Consider the following 23,490-nt stretch of genomic DNA (forward strand, 5'->3'; position numbering starts at 1 on the left):
GCTGGCTAAGCGCCAATCCCGAACGCTTACATGGCTACTAGTATCCCCAGTAGCAGCACGTGTCGCTGTACTAATGAGAACGATCTGGGAGTCAAAGTCAAAGCAGTCCGTCTGTTTACCCTCGATGTAGAGCGTAGAGGACCCTGCACCCATGTTACAGAAGGCAGGCTCTCTAGTATTGGTGAAATCAGGTCCCATGGATGTATCAGGAAGGTCACTACTAATCGGGGGCAATGTAAAGCTAGCTTACTAGCCCTATCAGCCGAGAAATGGCTTGGACCAAGAAGCAAAGCTGGTGAGAACTTCCTATTTAGTTTGAGATCGACTATCTACATCATATGAATGTGTACCTGGACCATCCAGGCAAACTCTGTATATAGTATGAATCTATCCCCATGGAGTCCATACATCGCACTACCTCTTCCCCGCGATCAGCCCTGCCATGAGGTATTTCCAAGTTTTATTGAGGGCCTCAAGAGAGCGCCAAGAGACCAGCGCCTCAGCTGCCAAGAAATCCGCCTAAACCGCAATATGAGATGGCCTCTTAGAATCATCGCCCCCAACTAGCCAAGCAGTCAAATTATAAGTTGGAGCCTCTACGAGGAAACGCCCCCAATAAGCCAAGCATGCACAAAGTAAACCATCAAAAATGATGTCACTGAGGTGCCTAACTGTGAACTTATGCTCACTTGAAAGGGCATAAGTTATAAGTTGATATAAAGAAAGTGTATAACGAAGCCCTCTAACTGGTGTGGATTCAGAAGTTTCTCTAAGATCAAACTTGTCCCCCAATGTCGTAAAATCATATCCTGCTCACTTTTATACAACAAAAAGAATGATCCAGCTCAAACCATCCACACTCGTCCTTGCCCTTTCTTTATTCGTTTCCTCCACCCTAACTGAGAATGGAGAACTCTCCTCCAGCCTTGTAGGCTGCAATGAGGTCTCATGCCCCAAAGACGGTCCGAATGACCGCTGTATAGTGGGAGACAATACCTTCCTTGGAATCGGACTATCCCGCATCCCCGACGTTCCCTCGTCTCTTGAGGGTTTTTCTCTCATAAAAGGTGTAAATGTGTCTGTTTCACTGGCTGGAAAAGATAATGATAAGGCCACACGCCCTTTCAAGTCATTCTACTACCTCGGTACACCCTCGGACGTAGAAATCAAGAACTTGTCTGGCTGTGTTATCCTATTTCACGACGCCCCGTTCAAGAAATTCGACGGGCCAGACCTAGAGGGCATTTACAATGGAAATGATGTCCGCGCTGCGCGCGGTACCTGTTCCGATGTCATTGACAAGACATGCATCGAAAAGCTTACGGAGAAGGCAATGGAATTAGCCGAAGAGGCTAATGGAAATATCTGCACAATGCTTGAGAGAGAATTGAAGACGACTTCTCTCCATGAATGCAATGGATTTGCAGGTAAAGGTAGCAACCTTGGGAATTTCACTGTTAAGTCGCTCGATGGTCTCAATGGGGTTAAGAATTCCTCAGGCTGTTGGCCGATTCAGCCCAAGTCTGATCAGTTGGCGGAGATAGCGAATTTCACTACTCTGGTAAGTGGGTTTTCGTTCATTTTTAACATAAACAGTCGTTAATGTACACTCCGTAGAAGAACTATTCGGCACAGGCTCTCCTTGACGAGGCCTATAAGATTACACCGGTTCTCACTGTGTTCGCTAGGAAGGGCAACAGCAGTCTTGTCAACCAAACCGCTTCTCAGTTGACATGTCTGAAAGTTGTCACTGAAGATGATCCCAGTGATGATGAAAAAGGGAGTGACAATACTGCGGTGGCTATTAGGGCAAGCGGGTTTGCTGCTGGCATTGCGGTACTAGCTGGAATCTTTGCATTGCTGTAAATATTATATTGGATGGATTGTTTTGAATAGGCAAATTGGAAAGAGTACTAAGTGATGTGATCAATTGGATGTTGGAGTATCAGTATGTATCCAAATAAAACCATGATACTATACTACCAGTACTCCGAGCCACTTACAATGCAAGGAGGTAGAACGCGCTAAATTAGCGCGACTGTCTCATCAAGGACGTTATCTCTCCATCAGACATCTACAGAGTAAGAACCACCTTATTCACTCTTAATACAACATACCTACATACATCATAGCCCTGAAAGAACCCCGGAAAGAACCCAAACCCAAGACTGACGTAACCGACTTCCGCATCCGAACCACGGATACGCCAAACCCGCCATCACCTCCATAACCATCCACTTCACAATGTTCGCAACACAATCCCCCCAAACTCCCTTTCGCAAAACCCACTACTCCCCAACGCGTCCCTCCCCACTGAGCAAACACACGACGACTCCACCCCTATGGAACATGTCCCCAACGCGTAGCATAAGCGCGTCGCAAAGCACACCGAATCCATTCAGTAACCCGCCACCGATCTTCAACATACAAACTGAACCAATCACCCGACACACACACAACCACCATTCCCCGATCCCGATGCAATTCAACGCGTCCGCCTCGGCGTCAACAACCCCAAACTTCTCAAATCCCTTCTTCATCCAGCCACAAACTCCCGCCTCGCCCTCCTCACCAACCCGCCAAAAGCCAAAATACGAAGCGCGCTACGCTTCAACGATCGCGAACCCACTTCAAGGCGCGGCAGGTCTAGCGCGCTCCAAAACGCGTAAGATGTTTCTCAATCGCGTACGTCATGAGCGTGACGATGGACGATTTGAGGCGCGCGGTGAGCAGATGATGCGGATGGAGCATCTTGCTGATCGGAGACGGTGGGAGGAGAGTATGGCACGGGATGGAGAAGGGGTTGTTGGAGGGTTTGAGGGGGATGAGGATGATATGCTTCCTGGTATGTTGGTTTTTGATTCCTTTGGGTTAGGTTGTGGATACCCGTGTGGATTGAAGATTGAATGGACATGGATTGCTGACTTTGGGGTTTGGTAGATGATGCCGATGCCCTTGATGAATTTATATCCCAGGAGGAGGCCATGGAGATGGCTCTTAGGGAGACACAGACTGGGGTTCCTGCGAGGGTTGGAGATTTACGGTCTAATGAGCCCGGTGTTCTCTTCAGTGATGATGAATATGATGATATCTTCATGGGACTGTCAGAGCCTCAGGGGAATCAGTATGAATCTCAGGATATGGATATGTCGTGAGCAGGCTAGCCCCACGGGTTGAGTGTTTAATTTTTTTTTTCTACGAGGCATTGCATTGGGTTGGCGTTTTTGAATCCATTTGGGTTGGGCGAGATGGGAATCTGGATATATACATCAGGTAAAGAAGGGTATATGGACACGGGCTGCGCATATGTACAATACAGAGACGGACAGTGTATGAGTGATAAGAGGAACAAGCAAGCCTCGGTATCAAGGTTATCTCTTCCTTTCAAGCTTCAATCATACAGTTTCAGGATCATATCACTGCTGCGGGCAATCAGGCACTCCGCCTGCTCCAGCCGCCGCGCCTCCAAGGTCTTCCATGAGGGGATTCGAAACGAGTTCCTCGGGCGGGCTTCCAGCCGCTTGCATCTGGAGACATAGTCAGTAAACGAACCTCAAAGCAAGATCTCTCGATCCAAATGCAAAAGTAGCAACTCACCTCCTGCATCCTCTCCCACACATACTCTCGACACTTGGGATCATCATCCGAGAATTCCTTCTCCTCGAACTTCCCCACAATCTGTTTAACAACCCTCGCCTGCGTCTCGAACCGCTCCATATCCTCAGCCGAAACCTTGCCACCGCCCTTATTCTTCTCAATCCACGGGCCGAACTTGACATCCAACTCCTTCATCGGCTCATACAGCATCTCCTTATTAGACAGCTGCTCCATCATACCCATGAACATCTTTGAGAGGTCCCCATCTTCACCAGCACCAGATGCCCCTGCCTCAACAGCCTTAAGCAACTGCGCCAGCATATCCTCCGAGATATCGTCTTCATTACTTGCTGCTGCGGTAGCTTTATCACCGCTTTCTTTCATGCGACCCATTGTGCGCTTGATGGCGTCGTTGAACGAATCGGCCGGTTGCTCTGCGCCTGCAGCTGGCGTACTGGAGGAACCCTGAGTGCTAGGAGCCGAGATGCCGGCCGCAGCAGCAGCTGCAGCGAGATTCTCTGCCGAAGCTCCGGCTCCGGAACCGCCCTCTTCGGCCATCACGTCGGCGAGCAGCTGTTTAAGGAAATCGCCTGGCGGGATCCCGCTCTCTTCAAGCTGTTTCGCAAATACGTCGGCGCCTTGGTCGACCGTCGCTTGGAAATTGGGGTCTGAGCTGCTACTGGCACCTCCACCTGGTCCCATCATGTTCGCCATATCTTGTTCGAGTTGCTTAAGGAAGGCATCTTCGTCGAAGTCTGGGGGTGCAACTCCAGTTGAGGGATCAGGGTTTGTAGTGGAGGGTGCGGGTGGGTTTGCAGGAGGGGCGGGTTTGGGTTTGTTGAAGTCGTCGAGGACGTCTGTAGGTGTGAGTGTGAATCATTCCGCGTGGAGGGGTGTGAGGGGTAGGGGGAGGGGTAAGGAAGAAAGGCGGGTATGTGTTACCATCTAGCTCATCGAAGTCTGAGTCTGAGTCGTCATCATCTGCAGCTGCTTTCTGCGACTGTGCTGGTGCTGGTTCTGGTGCTGGCGCGGTGTCGGTGTTTGGCGGCTGAGATTCCTGTGTAGTTGGTGCGGTTACTGTGGGTGCCTCTTCGTGGCGCTCCTCGGTGGGCAAGAGGGTAGCCATATTGCGCGACAAGAATAAGCAAGTCTGATTCTCAATTGAAAATACCGCGCGGTCGGGATGAAGCTTAATCTTTTCCAGGGAAAAAGAAAGTCTGGAGAGGATGTTGACATGTGACGGATGTTTTGGCGGGGGGAAATGCCGATCGCCGAGGGTTTACATTTTTTGCCTAGGTCTAGGTGGTAGGAACTACATAGTAGTTACTATAATATGTATAGGACTATATATGATAATGTATAGAAGTGAGGACAAAATGAAGATAAAATGAAGATGTTGATTATATCTAAAGTAAAAGTCAATAGGAGGCTATACAAATTCGCCCCCACGGGCACGGTGTCTAAATCGAGATTGAGTTGGCTGATGCAACCCCCAAAGGGGTACAAAAGTACCGACCTCTCCTGATGAGATCCTGCAAGTCCAAACACATAAGATCTAGCTCCAAATCGTTCACCGGGCAAACAACCTACTCCGCACAACACCAGGATGAGATCATAAGTCCAGACCAGATGAAGTGTGATCATTGGATTCTTGGCATATCCCCCCCCGCATAATCCCAGCCAGGTTGTTCCATGCGTGAAAAATCTGAATCTGCAATGCATTCCTTGTAAGTCCGGGGAAGGAGCGTCATCCCACGATGATCCTTCATTGTCTCCGAGGGGGCCGTCGACAGTGGCGCGTGATTCGCTTCTAGGTGCCCCAATGGGTCAGGGCTATGGGGTCATGTGGTATCAGAATAGGGCGGAGGGCGCCGAAGATCCAATAATGGTCAATACCTGTAGGGTCCATCTGGGCAAAAATGGGATGATCTGTTAGGTGGCCGGTATCGGCTATACGGCTTTGTGCATGACATCTTCTCCGCGGAATACTTTTCAGCTCTTTGCATTTGCATTTTGCAAGTTACAAGTTACAAGTTACAAGTTACAAGTTACAAGTTATAGGTTATTGGTTATTTGAAGTTGTACATGGTACTATATAGCCTCTCAACATTATATAACGAACATTCTGAAACAGGGACCCCCACAAGTCCTTGTGGATTCTCAAAAAGGATAAGGTCATTCAACTTAAACGTGGAACCCGAAGAACCAACCAAAAGCAGTTAGAAAAAGAAAAAGAAGAAAAGCAAAAAGGGGAAGAAAAGAGAAAAATAAAAAGTCAAAAGAGTTCAAGCTGGGCAGGTACGCGAGCCCCTCCTGACCGGGCAGACTTTTTCTTTTTTTTTTTTTTTTAGTCAATGGTTTTACACGTATTTTTTTCTTTCTCTTTTATCTCAATTCCTCTGACTCTTTCTTTCTCATAATTCGCTTTTCTTTTATGTCACAACTTGAACTCCCTCTATCTCGCACGTCCCTTCCAACTTAGCCGCGCGCGTGTGTCTATCTCCTTTTATCCTTTTTATCCTTTTTTCCTTTTTTCTTTTTTTTTCCTTTTTTTTTCTTTTTTTCCTTCTGTTTTTTTGCCGGCCAGCAGGTCCGGCAACGCGGGGAAAACTGGCTGTGTCTGTTCCGTGTGCGGAGGGCCGCCTACAGGCTTGAATTATTGAATTAGATTATATAATGGTCTCGATGGTTGACCATACTGATATGGCCATGGACTCAATCGTGCCTAAACATGAACCTGGTCCTGATGGTTCCATCAGTTCCACCGTGTCAACGCCAGATCCAGAAGCCGAACCCTTGACTCAGGACGCCGCCCAGACTCAGAAGCGGAAAGGAGGCAGGAAACCTGTACGTAACACCTTTGCAAATCTGGGGCCCCGCAATTCCTTTGTGTCACTGTCCTATGTCGTTATCTTTCCCAAGGTTGCATTGTATACTAACCCGTTCAGATATATGCCACCTCCGAAGAACGAAAGCAGCGCAACAGACAGGCCCAGGCGGCCTTTCGAGAACGCAGGACGGAGTACATCCGCCAGCTAGAGACTACTATCAAGCGCAATGAGGAATCTCTACAGAGTCTGCAGCAGAGTCATCGCAGCGCCGCCGATGAATGTCTAATGCTGCGATATAAGAACTCCCTGCTGGAACGGATCCTCCTTGAAAAAGGTAAGGTCGCTACCCGAACCTCTGGTCCAAACCTCAACTAATCCCCAACCCTCAAACAGGCATCGATGTACAGGCCGAACTACGCTTGAAAACAGGGGCGCCGGGCGCTCCTCCCAAGGCAAACCCTATGGCTCCAAAGTCAGCGCCTAGCGCGGTAGGCGCCCGCTCGAACCAACGGCACCCCGCAGGCATCGCCTCGAAGCCCGAGACGTTCGGCATGTCGCAGCGGGAAGGCGCATACGGCATCCCGTCGCCCCAGTTCCAAGCAACCCCGACCTCCCACGTTTCCTCACCGTCGCACGTCAAGTCTCCCGGATTCGGCTTCCAGGGCGCCATGTCACCTGTGGAGGCCGGACGGCCGCAACTCCTCCCCCAACCCCGAACCTTCAGTCAAACTTCGCCGCCGGCAATCAGCATGCCCCAGACCGAGCCGTCAGATTCCAAACCCCAATCCCGTGGTGGAGCCATGGGTCCTCGTGGTGCGCGGGTCGCAGCGGCTGCTTACTATCCCTCTCCATTCCAGAAACACTACGATCAGCTCGGTAAGCGTGTCTTTGGCTTTGTTCATACGTTCTTCCTCCAGCTGACCTCTCAAGCAGAACAAGAGTACGATGCCCAGGCCGATATGGTCGATGAAGAGCACGACGGCTCAGCATCATATGTCCCTGGATTCACCCCACAATCCGTCGCTTCGGGCTCCCACAATATGTCCGGTTTCAACCAACCATCAGGCGAGGGCACCAACGATTTCGGCAATGCAAATCAGCTCCTCGGTCAATACGAGCCGATGCTGGACACAGATCCATTCGGGTTAAGCGCTAGCATGCACTTCCCCACGCCGTTCAACTACGAGCACAACAACTCAAGGCAATGAACGGCTTACTAAAATTTGTCTACTGCATCTTTTTTTTTTTACTTTCTCCTTTTCTCTTGTTTTATATTCATATATCTGTCCATCTTATGTGGCAAATGATCATCTCCTCCTAAAAGTTTGATTTGAGCATTCCCCGGCGTTGCGAGGGTTTTGATACCAATGTTCTCTTTTGGTTTTCTTCAGAGGTATATAATATTACATTTTGTATATGAATCGAATCTTCTCATCACGGCCATTAACAAATTTAACCCGCATCTGCATACTTTTGATCTGCTAAACCTGAAACTCCACCCTGGAATCAATGATACTCATACTCCCTAGCACTCTAACCCCGGAAACTAACCTGCCGTCTCTGCTTTTCACGCGCGCGGTGCAGTGAAGGCTCTATATCCATCTACCAGTACGTGGAAGATATGTATTATCTTGGCGGAGGGCATTGGTTGCGTTCGGGGTTGATTTTCTATCGTTTAAGAGAGACTGTTGTTATTCTTATGACTATATATACTACGAATAATTGCTAGGGTAATTAGTTTTATCGGGGTTTGTGTTTATTCTCCAAAGGACAGAAGACGAGGGCGTACTGCTAATATCGGTCTTGTTATTTATTTCTAATACAGCACCGACATACCAAGTGTACTGGTTAGCGTTGTGTGGGTTTGAACCCGGTGTAGTCGAGTCGGACTCTCTATATCCAGATGGAAAGAGCTACAGCCTTGACTAGTATTGGTGTTGCGTTGAAGATTATGTGGTGCTTTGTTTCGGCTGAGTTCCCGCTTACTATTTACACTTGGCCTTGAGTATAATTGCAGGCAACACTATTTCTAGTGATGGGGCCGGATCGCATCGCATCTGGCTGCATGTCACCAAGAGTTCCTATAAAACGAACGTGGGACCTTCCAAGGTTACGGTTACAACAGCCGCCTCTTAGTTTGCTATGTGCTCTACGCTTGCGGGAGTATTTGCCCGAGTCCGGTTGGCATAGCGGCATTCTCATGCCTGTATCAGATACTAAATACGTTGCAAGATATACGACACGAAAGAACAGGAGAATTCGTGTCTGGGTTGTCTACGCTGTTGATGTGCTTAACTCCGAAACCCGACGTGGCGATCTTATTGGCTTGGAGATAACCCGATCATTTCACCTCGGACATTATTCAGCAACTGTGATATTTATAAGTGAGGGAGAATGATAGTTAGCTGGCACGGGGTTTAAAACTACTATGGAGTTAAGCAAAGCGCTATGTCCGGGTTGTACAGGGTTGTTTAGTTCCTTCGATGAGCTCGATCTATAAAAGGTTAGCGGTAGCGGCCTTGCTTTCTGTGTAACTTTCGCCGTATACAATTGCATGCTTCAATAAATTTTATATGTGCTTGTGAATCCCTGGACTCCTAGACTTTCACCTTTTATTCTTCACCCTTCATCAACCTTCCTCACTCCAAACATTCTCACCATGCACGTCTTCGTGACTGGAGCCACCGGCTTCATCGGCCGAGCAGTTGTCGACGAGCTCATAACCGCCGGCCACACAGTAATTGGCCTCGCCCGCTCCGACGAAGCCGCCGCTGCCTTGACAGCGAAAGGTGTCAGAGTACTACGTGGTTCCTTTCGAGACCTCGAGGTCGTCAAACAAGGAGCCAGCGAGGCTGACGGCGTGATCAACCTTGCATTCGACCACGACTTCAGCAAGTATGCGCAGAACTGCCTTGACGAGAAAAACACCATCGAAGCTATAGGCTCAGTCCTGATTGGAACCAACAAGCCTCTGGTCATCACCACTGGCACCTTGGGGCTCGTTTTCGGACTCACCCAGGGCAACGTCGGCACCGAAGACGATGTCATTAATTTCGAACATGCGATGAATATACGCGCTCGGAATGAGAAGGTCGTTTGCGACCTCGCTGAGAAAAATGTGCGTGGTTGTGTCATCCGTCTGCCGCCTACTGTACACGGCGATGAGGACCGCGCGTTCATCGATAGGCTCGCTGCTTTGGCCTATTCGCAGGGTAATGCCATTTATATCGATGAGGGACTAAACCACTGGCCTGCTGTGCATCGTCTGGATGCTGCTCGACTCTACCGACTTGCCTTGGAGAATGGTGTTGCTGGAAGCAAGTACCATGCTGTAGGCGAGGAGGGTGTCACCATGAAAGATATTGCTGAAGCTATTGGTCAAAATCTAGGTCTTCCTGCTGTATCGAAGACTCTTGATGAAGTGGGGAGCCTTGACAGCTTCGTTTCTTATGTTATGAGCATAGATAACCCTACTTCAAGCAAGAAGACCCAGGAACTCCTTGGCTGGGAGCCAGTTGGCCGGAAGCTTTTGGGTGATATCAAGGCCGGAGTTTATGCCCAGAAGTGAGAAAGTAGTTCATACTTTATGAGCTCTTGGGGGACTGTGTTCGCAAACAACCATGTACGACTTTTGGGATAAGGGAAGGAATGGTTAGGCATATGTCGACACCGGAATGCATACCCAAGGGAGAAATAATGACCAATGCGATTGCTAGCCAGACGATACAACAATCCCCACTCAGATGTCAACCTAAATCCTAACTTTTCCATCATATTTGTGCTATGGATAGCTCCATGATTACATAGCTTCTGCAAGGCCGGGATAGAGTAGTCCACAGTCAGATCGACATACTCCACCGGGATATGTCGGTGCTGTGTAAAACATATGGATCACCATATATAAAAATATCCATATAGGATCGTATACAAAAAAAAGGGTGGATATAATATGTCCAACAGCGAATAAACCCAATTAGTACGAGAAAACTATACTCCCCAGAGCAGTCCTTGACGTAATGATTACGTAAGGTACCCTAAGCCCTAGACTGCGGGCAGCCAATCAGCAAGCGCGGGCATCTTCGCTTAGGAGCAGAAGCCGCCTTTCCTGATTAGTCACCTTGCACCCTGCAACCACAAACCGTGGACCTCTCTTCACCCTGCTCATTCATCATCATCAATCTTGACAGGCCGGATTCCCTTGGGTTCTGCCTCGTGCACCGTTAACTCCTCTAGACCGATTGTCTAAAGTTGAGCGCCTCCCTCCGGAAGGTCTCCGAAACACAACAGGCGTCATGGCGGAGTCCGTCCGGTCCAAGGTACGCTGAATTGGAGCTCTCCTGCGCGCTGCTAGCGACGCAATGTTGAATGAAAATCGCGATCTGGAAGTGATTTGGGGGATTCGAGGATTTTTTTAATGTTCAATAACTAATTTGAATTGTTTGATTTCATATAGAACCTCTACGAGCTTCTGGGTAAATTTCCCCTCCCTTGAATCCAATCATCGGCTTTCTTTTCCGACGACGAAGAGTTCTTTCTATTCAGAAAAGAATTAAAGCTCCATTCGCATCCGTTCTTCGGTCCATTGATCGCTAACGTTACCTATCATCAGGTAACGACCCAGAGCTCGACCCCAGCAGACCCGCTCCTCCCCCCACCAAGGCTATCGACCGCCCCGTTGACCGCTCCGGAAAGCGCGATGCCCCCAAGGAGCAACCTGCTCGTCACACTGAGGCCAACGCTCGCCGTGGTGGCCGTGTGACCGCTGGCAACGAGGCCGGTATGTGGTTATAAGAATCGGTTTTTTTTACGGGAGAATTGGACTAATAATTGGACAGCTTACCGTGACCGCAACGCTGGCCGTAACAACAACCGTGAGAAGCCCACTGACGAGGCTGCTCAGCCCGCCCGCCGTGGTGGCCGTGGCGGCCGCGGTGACCGCCAGTCCCGCACTGGCCAGACGTAAGCGATCCGATCCCTCGAATGAACGAATAAACCCGAAGCAAAATCATGAACACCATGAGATTTCGCTGGGGATATACAGAAACGAATGAACGAGAAACTAACCTGAATTTTCGATAATACAGCGACACCCGCAAGCAGGTCCAGCAGGGCTGGGGTGCCGAGAACGGCGAGAAGACCCTAGACGATGAGCGCCAGGGCGAGAAGATCGCCAAGAAGGAGGAGAACGAGCCCCAGACTCCCGTCGAGGCCGAGGAGCAGGAGGAGCCCGACAACTCCAAGTCCTTCGCCGACTACCTTGCCGAGAAGGCCCAGCGCGAGACCCTCGCCGCCAAGCCCGAGCGCACCGCCAACGAGGGCGCCAAGCTCGACAAGAAGTGGGCTGCCGCCAAGGAGCTCTCCAAGCAGGAGGAAGCCTCCTACATCCAGCCCTCCCAGGAGAAGACCAAGCGCGAGAAGCAGCGCAAGGAGAAGAACTTCCTTGACGTTGACCTCCGCTACGTCGAGCCTCCCCGCAGCGGCCCCGCTCCCCGCGGCCGTGGCGACCGTGCTCCCCGTGGTGACCGCCCCGCCCGTGGTGGTGAGCGCAGCGAGCGTGGCCGTGGTGGCCCCCGTGGTGGCGACCGTGCCCCCCGCGGTGACCGCCCTGCCCGTGGTGGTGCTGCCCCCGCTGCCCGCGGTGGTGCTCCCCGTAGCAACGCCCGTGGCCCTGCCGGCCCTACCGTCGACGAGAAGAACTTCCCCAGCCTCGGCGGCAACTAAATTGCCTGACCTTGTTGGGAACTCGTGCTCCCAGACACGAATGTCCTTTATCTTCCCGACTATTCCATCCCTTTTCTCCATCTGCTAGGTGTGCAAGTTCACCCGGAGGTGGTATCTATTGTGTCGCTTCATCTGTGATGGTTTTTATTTTCTCTTTCTATGGGGATTGGGCTTGAGGGGAGGTTGGTGGGATGTGAAGGATTATCCGTGCTCTGCTGGATGCAAAAACTGCCCAGATTTAAGTTTTTTTCTTTTCTCTTGGGAAAAGACATATTCCGGGTTGGTCTTATATGTGTGTTGTGTGTGTGTGTTTACATTTGCCTTCGGTGAGCAAACGCGAATTGGATGACTGAATTCGACGGGCCCATGTAATTTGAATCGATCCAGAAGAAGTCAACAAAAAAATAGGAACGCAAAGAAATCTTCAATTGAATTACGGGACATGCCTGCTTCTTATACTCTAGACAATTCAGTATTTTATAGATCTACTAGTGGGGTTGTACTTTGATAACTTCGATAAGCATGTATACGACGACGGACTGGCACAAAAATAGACAAAAATCGGGCTTGTATGTATACTTGGATTTACCCAAGGTGCTATGGATTTAACACCATCTAGCTATGTACTAATGATAATATTGCCAAAAGTGCAAAATTCAGGACCGGGGTATGGATGCAAAGAAAACGAGAGACAACAACAGATCCACTGTGTCAACTGCCTTTCCATCTGTGTCCCCTCGCTGCGATGAATGAACTTCTACAGCTCTCCCTCGCCATGGCGGTTACGGCCCGGCATGGTGAATTCCTTCGCGGCAGACTCGGCACTTTGGGCCCAAACCGCCAAAGTCTCCTCATCAACCTCATCGAGGAAAGACAGGCCAGGCATGGCCTTTCCACCACAGGCACGTTCTAACGCTAGGAATGCAAAGTGGCCACCAATGACAGGCCGAGCGAAGAAGTTCGGACCAGGGAAGCCCCCGTCACCCTCCGTGTTGTGCAAGTCCGTGAATGGACGATCAGTGGTGGTCTCGTTAACCCAGCGAGCGACAGAATCGAGGATCTCTGTACGCACAGCCTTAGAGGCGACAGCCATTGAAAAGAACTCCCAATCGGTCTTGGTGTACATGTGGCGGCTGTCGAGGGGCAGGCCGTACTTCTGACGCACATAGTGATACCAGACAGACTGCTTCTGGTAGATGTGGCGTGGAACAAAGCCAGGCGAATCAGTATCGGTATCCTCTAGGTGGAAGCAGAGCTGGGCATCGGCGTAGAGGTTGTAGATCGTTGTCCAAGAGCCATACCAGTTGTAGGCAAGTTTGGCATGGGAGCCATCTCGGGACATGCCAAACTCCTCCCATTTGGCGATGTAGTCGCTGGCGACTTTCTGTGGGTGTAGTTAGTAAATCTGCTAGGGATCACAGATAGAAGATGGTTCATACCTTGAAATAAGCAGCGTCGGCATCATGACCAGCTACCTCGGCGATCTTGCTCATAGCGTTAATGCCCACAATTCCCTTGAGGGCCAGATTGGTCTGGAGAGCCAGCCAACCCGCAAAGTCATCGGTAGAGACTGTCCTCGAAATTAGCTTGGATGAACAGCGTCAGAAAAGACGGACGAAGTAGTTCTTACGTTGGTTAGCAGGCTCAAGAGAGAACTCGACCAAATATCCGGTCCACTGTTTCCAAAGACTATAGCTTCGCTTCACCCATTTCTCAGCCTGGTGCTGACCCTTACTACCGCCACCCCATTTGCTATCTTGGTGGGCAATTCCGGACAGTACCTGTAGATTATCAAGAGGGAACGGTCCAGATGTCTCGCTTTCAGGGCTTGACGAGGGTAATCCCTGTGTTGACCAAATGGACGAGGCCGCGCTGGTGTCTTCATAACGAAGCGAGTTCACGATAGCCAAACCCATGATGAGGATATTACCACACTCTTCGACCGGCATGTACTCGTCATTCCCGTCAGGATGTCCGGTGGCATTGGGGAAGTGTGTTCCCAAATCGTGCATTGCATACTTATTGGGGTATTGGCCGCTCAGCATGTGCTCGATCAACGGCTCCAAAAGGTAAGCCAACCACCGGGGATTGGTATAAAGGAAGAAGGGGAACGCGGGGAAGATGACATCGATAGTTTGGAAGTTGCCATTTGAAGAGATCTCCTTTAGGAACAGGATCGGGTCATCCGGCGTTCCTGAGAAAGTAGTGGCGCCCATGACCTGCCGCGCAGTAAGGGCAACGATGTCAACATAGTCATCGGCTCCTGACAAGTATGCGTCATCTGCCACTTGCTGCGAGTAATTGGATGCTAGAGAGCTAGCTGCAGCGTAGTCCCGGTAGTGGAAATTCAGGAGGTCCTCTGTTGTTGGGTACCAAGATTCCCATAGGGGTCGCATCAGGGTAAGCCCACGAGATGATGCATACTGAACAACGGGGATTTGGATAAACGCGAGAGTAAAGGTGACGCTGTCGTCGTAAGACTTGGATGAATGGCCAAGATGGAACGATTTGGAGAACGCAAATACTGGCGCTCGATCGTGAATAGCGCGGAATTTATCATCGTTGGTGTTTTGCAGAGCTCCAGAGCTTGCGAAGCCACGGCGTACATCAGTCGCATATCCAGACTGGAATTTAGCGTCCTATATTTTGATTAGCTATATATCAGTTCCTTTTGACAAGACAGGACGTACAGATGGTCCAGTGAAATGAAGAGTGCCCCATTCCGCACGGTCGCGAGTCTCTGTGAAAAGAAGCTCATTCTCCCTCTGCACTTGCCATCGATTCAGTGTAAGCTCCTCGTGCTCGGTCTTCAAACTATCACATCCCCACATGATCTTGCTACCAGTATCTCCGCTGACCCAACGGCCATCAACATCCATATAGATGCTGACGTCGACATCGCCTTGGACCTCGATTGTGACATAAGAGGCCGGGATTGACTGCCGCAGAGTCGAAGTTGGCGTAATAGGCGAAAGGAATGAAACTGTAATGTCGAGAGGGTTTCCGGTACCAGTGTCAATGTGGTAAGTCAGGTTGGTCGTTGAGGCATCATAGTTCAAGCCAAGGTATTCGGGGAACTTGATCTTGTAACTGTAAGTTGTTAGTACCCAAGTCCCCACAAATGAGAGTCTTTTCAAATCCATACTCTGACTTATCATCCAAAGTCTCATGAGGTTTTCCAAGGAGAGGGTAGACGGTATTCTGACTTGGAAGGTGAGCCATCAAAGAAAGTCCCACTTCCTCTCCAGTGTAGAACATGGGCCATTTTGACCAAGGCGCATCGCGAGCATTTGCGAGCCAAGTGCTCAGATATGGATTTCGTACGATCAAAGGAATCACGGGTGGAGTGAGCGAAGATGCGGTGCCAACCGCTGCCTGGAAGACAGCGGCCAGGGCCACAAGTAACAACTGCATGGTCACTCCGGGAGAAGGTGACACAGTATTCGATCCGCTATAAAAATCTAAAAAGGAAATAATAACTCAAATTGTGTAACGAATGTGCAACGAAAAGAGTTGTAGCAATGTTGGAGAAGAGAGTATCAAGGGAGGAAGAGAGAGAATGTTGGAATATGAATGCGGGGGAAGGATCAAGGATCAACGTTAGATGTCATTCCTTGGCTTTTCTAGTCTACAGTAAGATCAATTTCGAGCTGTTCTAGCTATCTCACTTTTTCTTTTTTTACCCTATTTCTCATTTATAGTACAATTCGAGTCAGCCCTGAAGAATCGCTTTCTCATCCTATGATGTCATGCGGAGAGAGCACTATCTAATCATAGAGGTCTGCATACATATATGTATGCATACTATACCTATTTCGGATATTATCTCTAGCCAGTCTAGTATACTTTTATCGAACTGTAAAACATGACCAGAGATCAGTTAGAAGCAGCAGTGGTAAGTTGGATGAAAAGCGCCATTATCTACATGTGCGATCTATACTACCATGAAGGTCCGAGAAACTAGGGCAACATCCATCCTACTATATTCGGTCTGCATATTCACCAAACACGGGGAATTGATTGATGGGGAAAGCAAGTTTACGATATTGTCGTATTCGGACATCTGTTGATGTTGTCTGTCTCGATTTTCTAAGCTCGGTTATACTGTATACAATTACACAATATTGGTCGGTCGTGGGTAGGCTATAGTTTACTAAATCAGTACTACCTAGCGCATCACTGTAATTGGAGGTTTATAGGAGAGTCAAAACGAAGAAGAAAAGAGGTTAGTCATGCACCTGGATGCATGAAGTGCATAATATCATTCATCATAAAGGCATTGGTCCTCACGATATACCTAAAGCCTGCCATAGGCTATGTATTCCCTCCCCCCCAAACCAATTGTACTGTCACATATATCTCATCAACTTATCCCCCCTAGACTTTTAGTACCAAGTGAATTGTAACCAACATTTCTGTTGTTTTGGAATTCAATCATAGACCGTGCTCGTGGGTCTCTAGCCCCTGTGGATCCAGGACACAAAAAGCACTAGACGCGCCCCAGGCTGGGGTTGAGCACTCGGTGTGTGTGAAAGTATTGTGAATATTTATAAAATAGTCCCAGAAAAGCAAATTGAAACACCAGGGCATATCAAATAGATCCTAAGAGACACTGAATGTTCAATATCAAAAGGTCTTATATGGGAGCATCGAGAAGAAAAGTCAATTCCCTACGGAGTACGCGTCTATCAAATAGCAATGTAGTAAAATATGAAACATTCTAAACCAAACCATTATTACTACAGTATCAAAACAATTGCAATGTTCCAAAATCCAAACGCGTGCTCAACACGCCTATGTGGAGCTCCAGTCCGTGCTCTATACAAGGCTAGTAAGTTATCGACTAAACGCGATCGACGCGCGAGACCGTTTTTCTTTTTCCAGACCCGTCTACTTTCTACTTTCTACTTTCTACTTTCTACCTTCTACTTCTTAACTTTCTACTTCCAATTGTGATAACTTTGAAAGTTGAAATTCTCTTTACATTGGGTCGCGTCAACATCAGACTCCCCCGCAGTACTCCCGGATTCTACTACCTCGACCTTCTATTCCCCTCAATCCTCCCCTCAAAACCACCTGGGTAATATCCTCAAGCTCCACAATGAATTCGACTTCAGTGCAATCAGTACAATCAGTGCAATTCAGTCCTATCAAGGACGGACGACGAATTCTCGGCGAGAAAGACTCAAACGCGTGTCTGTCCCCCACCACACACGTCAAACCATCATTCCCGGCCATTGGGACCCCGGTCAAGCGGATGTCGATTGCTACCTCACCTAAGAAGCTTCTGCCCTCTCCCATATTTGCAGGCCAAAAACGGACACGGGATCAATTGGAGGAAATGGAAGAAAACCTCGGACACGGGCAGACGCGGGAATCCTCTCCGCAGCCCGGCATCCAATCCACTGTCAATGTCAATGATGATATACAAAACCAGGTAAGCTCATGCGAGACATACAAAGAAGTCCCGAGAATGATCGGTCCAAATCTAACCATAAACGCGCGAATAATAGCTCAACCAAACCCCCACACCACAAAACTCACAACCCGAACGCGACCAAATACAAGATCAAATGAACACCGATCAGTCTTTCAATGTGCCCAGCACCCCTGAGCAAGAAACGCGTAGTGTTACCTCAGAGTCCGACGCGCGAAAAATGTTCATCCAACAAGTATGCGGACCTTGATATCAGTATCAAAAAACATTTCCCGCCGGGCAGTTTCTAACAATTGAACAGAAAGCAAGCCTTCTCCGATCAAGACTACAGAGCGCGATGCGCAATGTGACAGACCACCAGTTCGACCGCCGGGTCTCCGAGCTAGAAGCACACAGTCGCAAATGCCCACGACTCTCACTCTCCGTCCTCTCCACACCACCTCTCTCATCGCGCAAACAATTCACATCCTTTTCATCCTCGCAAATGAAGACACCCCGTATCGGCTGCGCTGGTTTTACTTCCACCCCCTCCCACAGCACACCCGATCTTCCAGGCCGACCTTCCCCATTGTCTTCCAGCGTTGTTCAGCAACGCACAAAATCACACGCGCAACGAACACCGCCTCGTGGGCTCGGTTCCCCAATGCAACTGAGTAGTCCTCCAGCCACGGTCATTCGCCGTGAAGCCGATAGGGAAACAAGCATGGGCCCAAGAGCTGAGCTCGGTATGGACGATGTTGATGCTATGTCGCCATCACAGCGTGGTGACGCGGTCGATGGGCTATTGAAACTCATGAGTACGGCAGGTAATCAAAGTTCGGACTCGTGGACTGGATGATTCAGCGGCATTGTTTTTTTTTTCCCTTGTTGATATTCTTTTCAGACTATTGCTTACCGTATGGAGCATGTCTGAGTGAATTAAATCGCATTGCATGATGTACAAGCAACGAGCATATCGAGATTCGTTGATATACTTCAAGTCTTGATTCTAACATGACAGCGGGTTATCCCATTTTGGAAGCATGCAGCATTATTAGAATAATTCGTCTATACGTTGCGATCAATGATACCATTTGTGCATTTGAACAGTTATCAGTTTCCTCCTAACACCAAGATACAAGTTTGAAATCAATAGCAGTGCCGTCTTCCTAGGCGAGTACATAAAGACAGCCACACGGTGTTTCACCCAGGAATGCTGCAGGGCAATATTAAAAATCTATATTGAAGTTCCAGATAATAAAAAAACCGCTAAATGTATTATCAATTGATTCAAGGTAAATAACATCTATCTAATAAGACGTCCTTCAGCGAACCTTCTTCAACTTATTACGCTTCCGTCCAAGAATATCACGACCCTCATCAATCTCACCCGCAGCCTCACGCTTTGCAGAGCCAACCTCCTTAAGCAAACCGGTTCTCACAACACGGCTCTCAATATTAACACCTTCCTGCTCGAACTCCTCCATCTGCCTACCAACACGCTGTTCAATAGCAAGAACGAGCTCAACATCACGCTGTCCAACAAGTGTGGTAGCCTCACCATTCCGACCCGCACGTGCAGTACGACCAACACGGTGCACATAGTCATCCGGGTTCCGGGGCACATCGAAATTGATAACCAGCTCTACAGACGGGATATCAAGACCACGCGAAGCAACATCCGTAGCAACCAAGACACGGGCAGCGGTGGCTCGGAAACGAGCCAGGTTAGCCGTGCGCTCGGATTGCGGGAGGATACTGTGGAGGGAGGTGATGCGGTGGCCGAGGCGGCGGAGGGTGCGTTCTAGCAGATCGCATGTTTTGGTATGGTTGCAGAAGACGATGACTGGCTTCGTGACGTTTACTTCTGTAGAGAGCAGCGCGTGCAGGAAGGCCTCGCGGTGTGTCATGGGAACCTTCAGGTATGTCTGCTTGAGAGTTGGCGGGATCTTGCCTTGGTTTTCGGTGCCGATCTCGGTCATGAAGATCGGTGGCTTGTTGCCTGCTGCCGGCATGGACTGCAGTGCCCGCACTTCGGCTGTCATGGTCGCTGTGAATAACAGTGTTTGACGCTCGGCGGATGGTGGAAGTGCTCCGAGACATGTTTCTACGTCTGGTAGCATGCTTCCTGGCCCACTGGCTAGTAGGCGATCGGCTTCATCGAGAACAACCATTTTAACGCGGCGGAGACCGGCTACTGTGTCTTCCCCGGACGTCTTGATGTGATCGGCTAGTCGGCCAGGTGTTGCGATAACCACGTGAGGCCGGTTCGCAAGTTCAATAGCCTGCTGGCGCATATCCACGCCTCCGACGACGAGGATAGGCTTCATATTTTGCGGCGCGGAAACGGCCCGGAATTGTTCGTAGATCTGGAGTGCAAGCTCACTACCCAGAAAATAAGGTCAGTTACCGAAGAGGAAAGATAAAACCCCTCAAATCCACCATGAACATCGAAACATACCGAGTTGGGGTCAAAACCAAAGCGTAGATCCCGAATGGATTGCGCGCCCACTGCTGCATAATCGGAACCGCAAAAGCCATAGTCTTTCCGGAACCGGTGCGACTTCCACCAATACAGTCCTTGCCTTTCAGGATCTCAGGAATACAGGCCTTCTGAATAGCAGTTGGCCGTTTAATCGCCATTGTCGTCAGCGAAGAGACAAGCCAAGGCGCAACGTCCAATTCCGAAAAGGTGGACAGCCCACTCTGTTTACCAAGCTCAATTGCATCGCTAATAAGGACCGGTTCCTCTTCCTTCGATTCAGGCTCCTCCTTTACCTCACCCTTCTTCCTGATACGAGAGAGGGTGGGGAGCGGTGCAGGTGCGACGTATGAGTCGTTGGAAGACTCCGAGAGACGGCGGCGTTTGGGGGCTCGGTCGTCGACATCGGGTTGTTCCACGTCAGAGTCATCGGATACATCGGAGTTTTCGAACTCCGGATTCTCTGTGGTCGGGGGCGCCATCTTGTTTGCGACTGTCTATCAGGACGAAATAATTCTGCGGCAGAAAAAGTTATCTCTGATAAGCGGTGGGAGATGTTGGAGCCTGGTTTATAAGGCACTAATATACTTAATCAAACGACGTTGGAGTTGACTATACAAGTATTGCATAATGAAAGTAGTTGTAACTGGAATTTTTACTAATAACCGACACCAATTTGTTTTCAGTCTATGGAGCAATAATTACTTCATGAAGTCTCGAATAATTTATGTGGTTATAGCCGGAAAAATCGGACATCAATCGATATTCTAAGCAGTATGGTTGCTCATCAAATAATGATGGTGAAAATAGCAACAGAACCGAATATGCAAAACAATTTTTATTGCAAGACAGGATATTGTAGGCATTATTTAGTCTACCCTGCTAGCTGTGCTCCTTCTGCGTGAAACAAGGGAGGGGAGCTCATATGCCTCACCTCGCTCTAGATCATCCTCTTCGACTGCAGATTCCGGAGAAGCCGAAATTCGGTTTCTCAGGACTCCGTCACCTCTATTTGAATACTCGTCCCGGGCCCCGCTAGAAACCGCTTCATCGTAGTCCTCCATTCCGTGGGTGCCACCGACACTTTCCATGGTGAATGGACTAGCTGTCGGCCCGTCGAGTGCTGCAAGTTCTTCGCGGGAGAACCATTTAGGAAGCAGGAACGAGCGAACTGGTATTAGAAGGAGAATGATAACAGGAAACCCGATGGCAGCGATTGTCTGAGTGATAGCGAAAGTCGCACCAAAGCCAAACAGTTCAAGAGCGACAAAGACCCAGATGGCGGAACGGCGCTCAATTCGCTTGAGAGGATTCGATGCAGAGGTAAAATTCTTGTCTTCGGCAAGGAAGATCAGTTTTTGCGTAATGCCATTGCCTTGAAGAGCCTGGACACCCATAATGAAGAACAAACCAGCCATCACACCCTGTGGAATCAAGTGGAGCACGATGAGGAGGGGCCCAGTCATTGTTCCCAGGGTCAAAAGTCCCTGTGCGAAGTTGCTAACTCTCTGCTCTACTACGTGGTCTGTTACTCGGATAGCTTTGCCCTTGTTTGTGTCGTCTTCGTCTGCGACCTGACGAGTGACGCAGAGGGCGGCAGTGTGGAAGGGGGCCTGGGGAATCAGGCCATTGGGGAATGGTATCCCCAGAATTCCAGCCACGAAGGTTGTGAGACCGAGGAGCCAAATGTCCCAATGGAAGCCAGCTGGCTTCCGAAGAGGAAATTCGGTTCCCTGGGCAATGAGAGATGACACTGGAAGGGACGCGTCAGTCATAAAATCCAGTGTAATTTGCTCGTTGTAAAGTACTCACCATTGTGATCAAAGTAAAAGAGAATTGTGAGAAGAATTGCAAATGGGATAGCAAGGAAGATATCTCCAACACTGATATCCCAAAAATGTACAAGCCAAGACCGGGCAGTTGTAGGAAAGAACGCCTTGCTAGTAGGGAGCGTGGCGATATCAACATCCCTCATCTGACCGATGTAGACGAATCCGGTAAAGAAGATGATGGTCAACGGTGTACCGTAGTCCTCCAGGAACTTCCGAACGGGTCGCTTGAAAAGATTGCTGTTGCCCAGTTCTCCGCAGATCCATGCACACATCAGGACAAGTAGTGCAACCATAATACTCAGGTAAGCAGAGGTCTCTCCCACAGAGCCCCATTGTCTGGTGAGAACTTGAATGCCCTTCTGGATATAGATGCAAGCAACGTAGAACCCAAAGATGTCGCACGAGAATCGAGTGACATATGTGAGGGCGTTGCAGGAATTAGTGATGGCCAGTATCCAATGCATAATCAAAGACCAGCTACGATAAATATCAGTCAAGTCAATGATACCAAAATGATAAACGAAACTCACATTCCAATCCAACACATGAATGCAAGATACGGTGTCCCTCGAGGAGCTATGATATCATAGACAGTATAGTTGAACACAGTGATGGGACCTACAATTCTCAGTTTAAGACTTCATAACCATATGCTCCGTTTCTTACCAGTAACACCGACAATGACCAACGGCTGAGCCGCAAAAAGCGAAAACACAATTGCGCCAAGAACAGAAGCAAGTAGAACTTCATTGACGCCATAGCTCTGCCTTGTCTTCTCGAACATATCCAACGAGAAGGCCAGAGCAGGCAAGATACTACACTGATTGTGAGCAAATGAAACGGTGCACCGAAGAAAAGATATTGATTGATATGAAACCATACTTAGCAAAATACATATAGACCGTAGCAGGCACGACACGATAATCCCATGCATCAGTCCAATCGCTCCAATAATATGGTGCTCTGCGCTTGACATCGTTGATCATTCCACGGAACAAGTGGACATGCCACCATTTCGGCTGTGAGTGCACCGACGCTGTCGTCGACGCACGATGCTGCGAGTTTTCTTGGGCGCTGTCTTGTTGGTCCAAATACTGGCCAGGTTGACGTGCAGTACCATGATCAGATTTACCTGACCGCGCTGAGCGCATCGATGATAGCCGATGCGACTGCCGAGAAGGTTTCCGCTGAGCGGACGTAGAAGCGTGCATGTTGGGTCCCGGGAGGGACAAATCCCCGTGTGACGACCCTTGCATATGCAATGGTGGGATGAATCCGATGCTTCAGTGCAATACAACTAGCATAGATTCAAAAAGAGCTAGGTACTTGTATTGTTATGCAAATAAATATAGGAGGGTCACGAATTGGGACATAATTGAGGGGAGCTTGATTTTGTGGAGAAATGTTGGAGCTGATGAAGCCAAGACCTGTAAGTGGAGGCCTGAGGCATCAACTTCTCGTTAGGATCTGCCCAGCTCGTCAGGCAGCTACGTTCATATACGAGTGTACGGGGTAAATACGACAACCCAACATTAAAGTCAAGATGAACTAAAGAGGATTAGTCGTATTACTCAAAACTGCATAGGAAAGAACAACTATGGAGTTATTGGA

At 49.1% G+C, this 23,490-nt stretch overlaps 10 protein-coding genes across 10 annotated transcripts; 6 read left to right on the forward strand and 4 right to left on the reverse strand.

Annotated features, from left to right (window-relative positions):
* Nucleotides 1-835: 835 nt before the first annotated feature.
* N7537_001270 (uncharacterized protein) lies at nucleotides 836-1,866 on the forward strand (the record flags this gene model as incomplete). The annotated part of the gene is made up of 2 exons (XM_056892328.1): nucleotides 836-1,561; nucleotides 1,618-1,866. The coding sequence occupies 2 exons, from the start codon at nucleotides 836-838 to the stop codon at nucleotides 1,864-1,866; spliced, it is 975 nt and encodes a 324-aa protein (XP_056757323.1).
* A 378-nt stretch (nucleotides 1,867-2,244) lies between these two features.
* N7537_001271 (uncharacterized protein) lies at nucleotides 2,245-3,155 on the forward strand (the record flags this gene model as incomplete). Its single annotated transcript, XM_056892329.1, has 2 exons — nucleotides 2,245-2,845; nucleotides 2,941-3,155. The coding sequence occupies 2 exons, from the start codon at nucleotides 2,245-2,247 to the stop codon at nucleotides 3,153-3,155; spliced, it is 816 nt and encodes a 271-aa protein (XP_056757324.1).
* A 261-nt stretch (nucleotides 3,156-3,416) lies between these two features.
* pex19 (putative peroxisomal membrane protein receptor Pex19) lies at nucleotides 3,417-4,723 on the reverse strand (the record flags this gene model as incomplete). Its single annotated transcript, XM_056892330.1, has 3 exons — nucleotides 3,417-3,527; nucleotides 3,598-4,454; nucleotides 4,540-4,723. 3 exons carry the CDS (start codon nucleotides 4,721-4,723, stop codon nucleotides 3,417-3,419), a joined length of 1,152 nt encoding a protein of 383 aa, XP_056757325.1.
* A 1,550-nt stretch (nucleotides 4,724-6,273) lies between these two features.
* Nucleotides 6,274-7,636, forward strand: N7537_001273 (bZIP transcription factor; the record flags this gene model as incomplete). The annotated part of the gene is made up of 4 exons (XM_056892331.1): nucleotides 6,274-6,444; nucleotides 6,546-6,762; nucleotides 6,822-7,304; nucleotides 7,362-7,636. 4 exons carry the CDS (start codon nucleotides 6,274-6,276, stop codon nucleotides 7,634-7,636), a joined length of 1,146 nt encoding a protein of 381 aa, XP_056757326.1.
* Nucleotides 7,637-9,087: 1,451 nt separating this feature from the next.
* On the forward strand, nucleotides 9,088-9,996 carry N7537_001274 (SDR family oxidoreductase; the record flags this gene model as incomplete). The annotated part of the gene is made up of 1 exon (XM_056892332.1): nucleotides 9,088-9,996. One exon carries the CDS (start codon nucleotides 9,088-9,090, stop codon nucleotides 9,994-9,996), a length of 909 nt encoding a protein of 302 aa, XP_056757327.1.
* Nucleotides 9,997-10,720: 724 nt separating this feature from the next.
* On the forward strand, nucleotides 10,721-12,149 carry stm1 (uncharacterized protein; the record flags this gene model as incomplete). Its single annotated transcript, XM_056892333.1, has 5 exons — nucleotides 10,721-10,744; nucleotides 10,882-10,900; nucleotides 11,038-11,205; nucleotides 11,264-11,387; nucleotides 11,513-12,149. The coding sequence occupies 5 exons, from the start codon at nucleotides 10,721-10,723 to the stop codon at nucleotides 12,147-12,149; spliced, it is 972 nt and encodes a 323-aa protein (XP_056757328.1).
* A 757-nt stretch (nucleotides 12,150-12,906) lies between these two features.
* On the reverse strand, nucleotides 12,907-15,563 carry N7537_001276 (putative glutaminase; the record flags this gene model as incomplete). Its single annotated transcript, XM_056892334.1, has 5 exons — nucleotides 12,907-13,533; nucleotides 13,589-13,719; nucleotides 13,780-14,788; nucleotides 14,840-15,239; nucleotides 15,295-15,563. The coding sequence occupies 5 exons, from the start codon at nucleotides 15,561-15,563 to the stop codon at nucleotides 12,907-12,909; spliced, it is 2,436 nt and encodes an 811-aa protein (XP_056757329.1).
* Nucleotides 15,564-17,250: 1,687 nt separating this feature from the next.
* On the forward strand, nucleotides 17,251-18,424 carry N7537_001277 (uncharacterized protein; the record flags this gene model as incomplete). Its single annotated transcript, XM_056892335.1, has 3 exons — nucleotides 17,251-17,586; nucleotides 17,663-17,821; nucleotides 17,888-18,424. 3 exons carry the CDS (start codon nucleotides 17,251-17,253, stop codon nucleotides 18,422-18,424), a joined length of 1,032 nt encoding a protein of 343 aa, XP_056757330.1.
* A 466-nt stretch (nucleotides 18,425-18,890) lies between these two features.
* On the reverse strand, nucleotides 18,891-20,529 carry dbp8 (ATP-dependent RNA helicase DBP8; the record flags this gene model as incomplete). Its single annotated transcript, XM_056892336.1, has 2 exons — nucleotides 18,891-19,950; nucleotides 20,027-20,529. 2 exons carry the CDS (start codon nucleotides 20,527-20,529, stop codon nucleotides 18,891-18,893), a joined length of 1,563 nt encoding a protein of 520 aa, XP_056757331.1.
* Nucleotides 20,530-20,916: 387 nt separating this feature from the next.
* Nucleotides 20,917-23,090, reverse strand: N7537_001279 (anion exchange family protein; the record flags this gene model as incomplete). Its single annotated transcript, XM_056892337.1, has 5 exons — nucleotides 20,917-21,572; nucleotides 21,860-22,356; nucleotides 22,410-22,497; nucleotides 22,546-22,694; nucleotides 22,762-23,090. The coding sequence occupies 5 exons, from the start codon at nucleotides 23,088-23,090 to the stop codon at nucleotides 20,917-20,919; spliced, it is 1,719 nt and encodes a 572-aa protein (XP_056757332.1).
* Between the last annotated feature and the right edge of the window lie 400 nt (nucleotides 23,091-23,490).

This window comes from Penicillium hordei, assembly GCF_028827395.1.
Source record: "Penicillium hordei strain IBT 12815 chromosome Unknown utg000001l_segment0_segment0, whole genome shotgun sequence".
Lineage (NCBI taxonomy): Eukaryota > Fungi > Ascomycota > Eurotiomycetes > Eurotiales > Aspergillaceae > Penicillium > Penicillium hordei.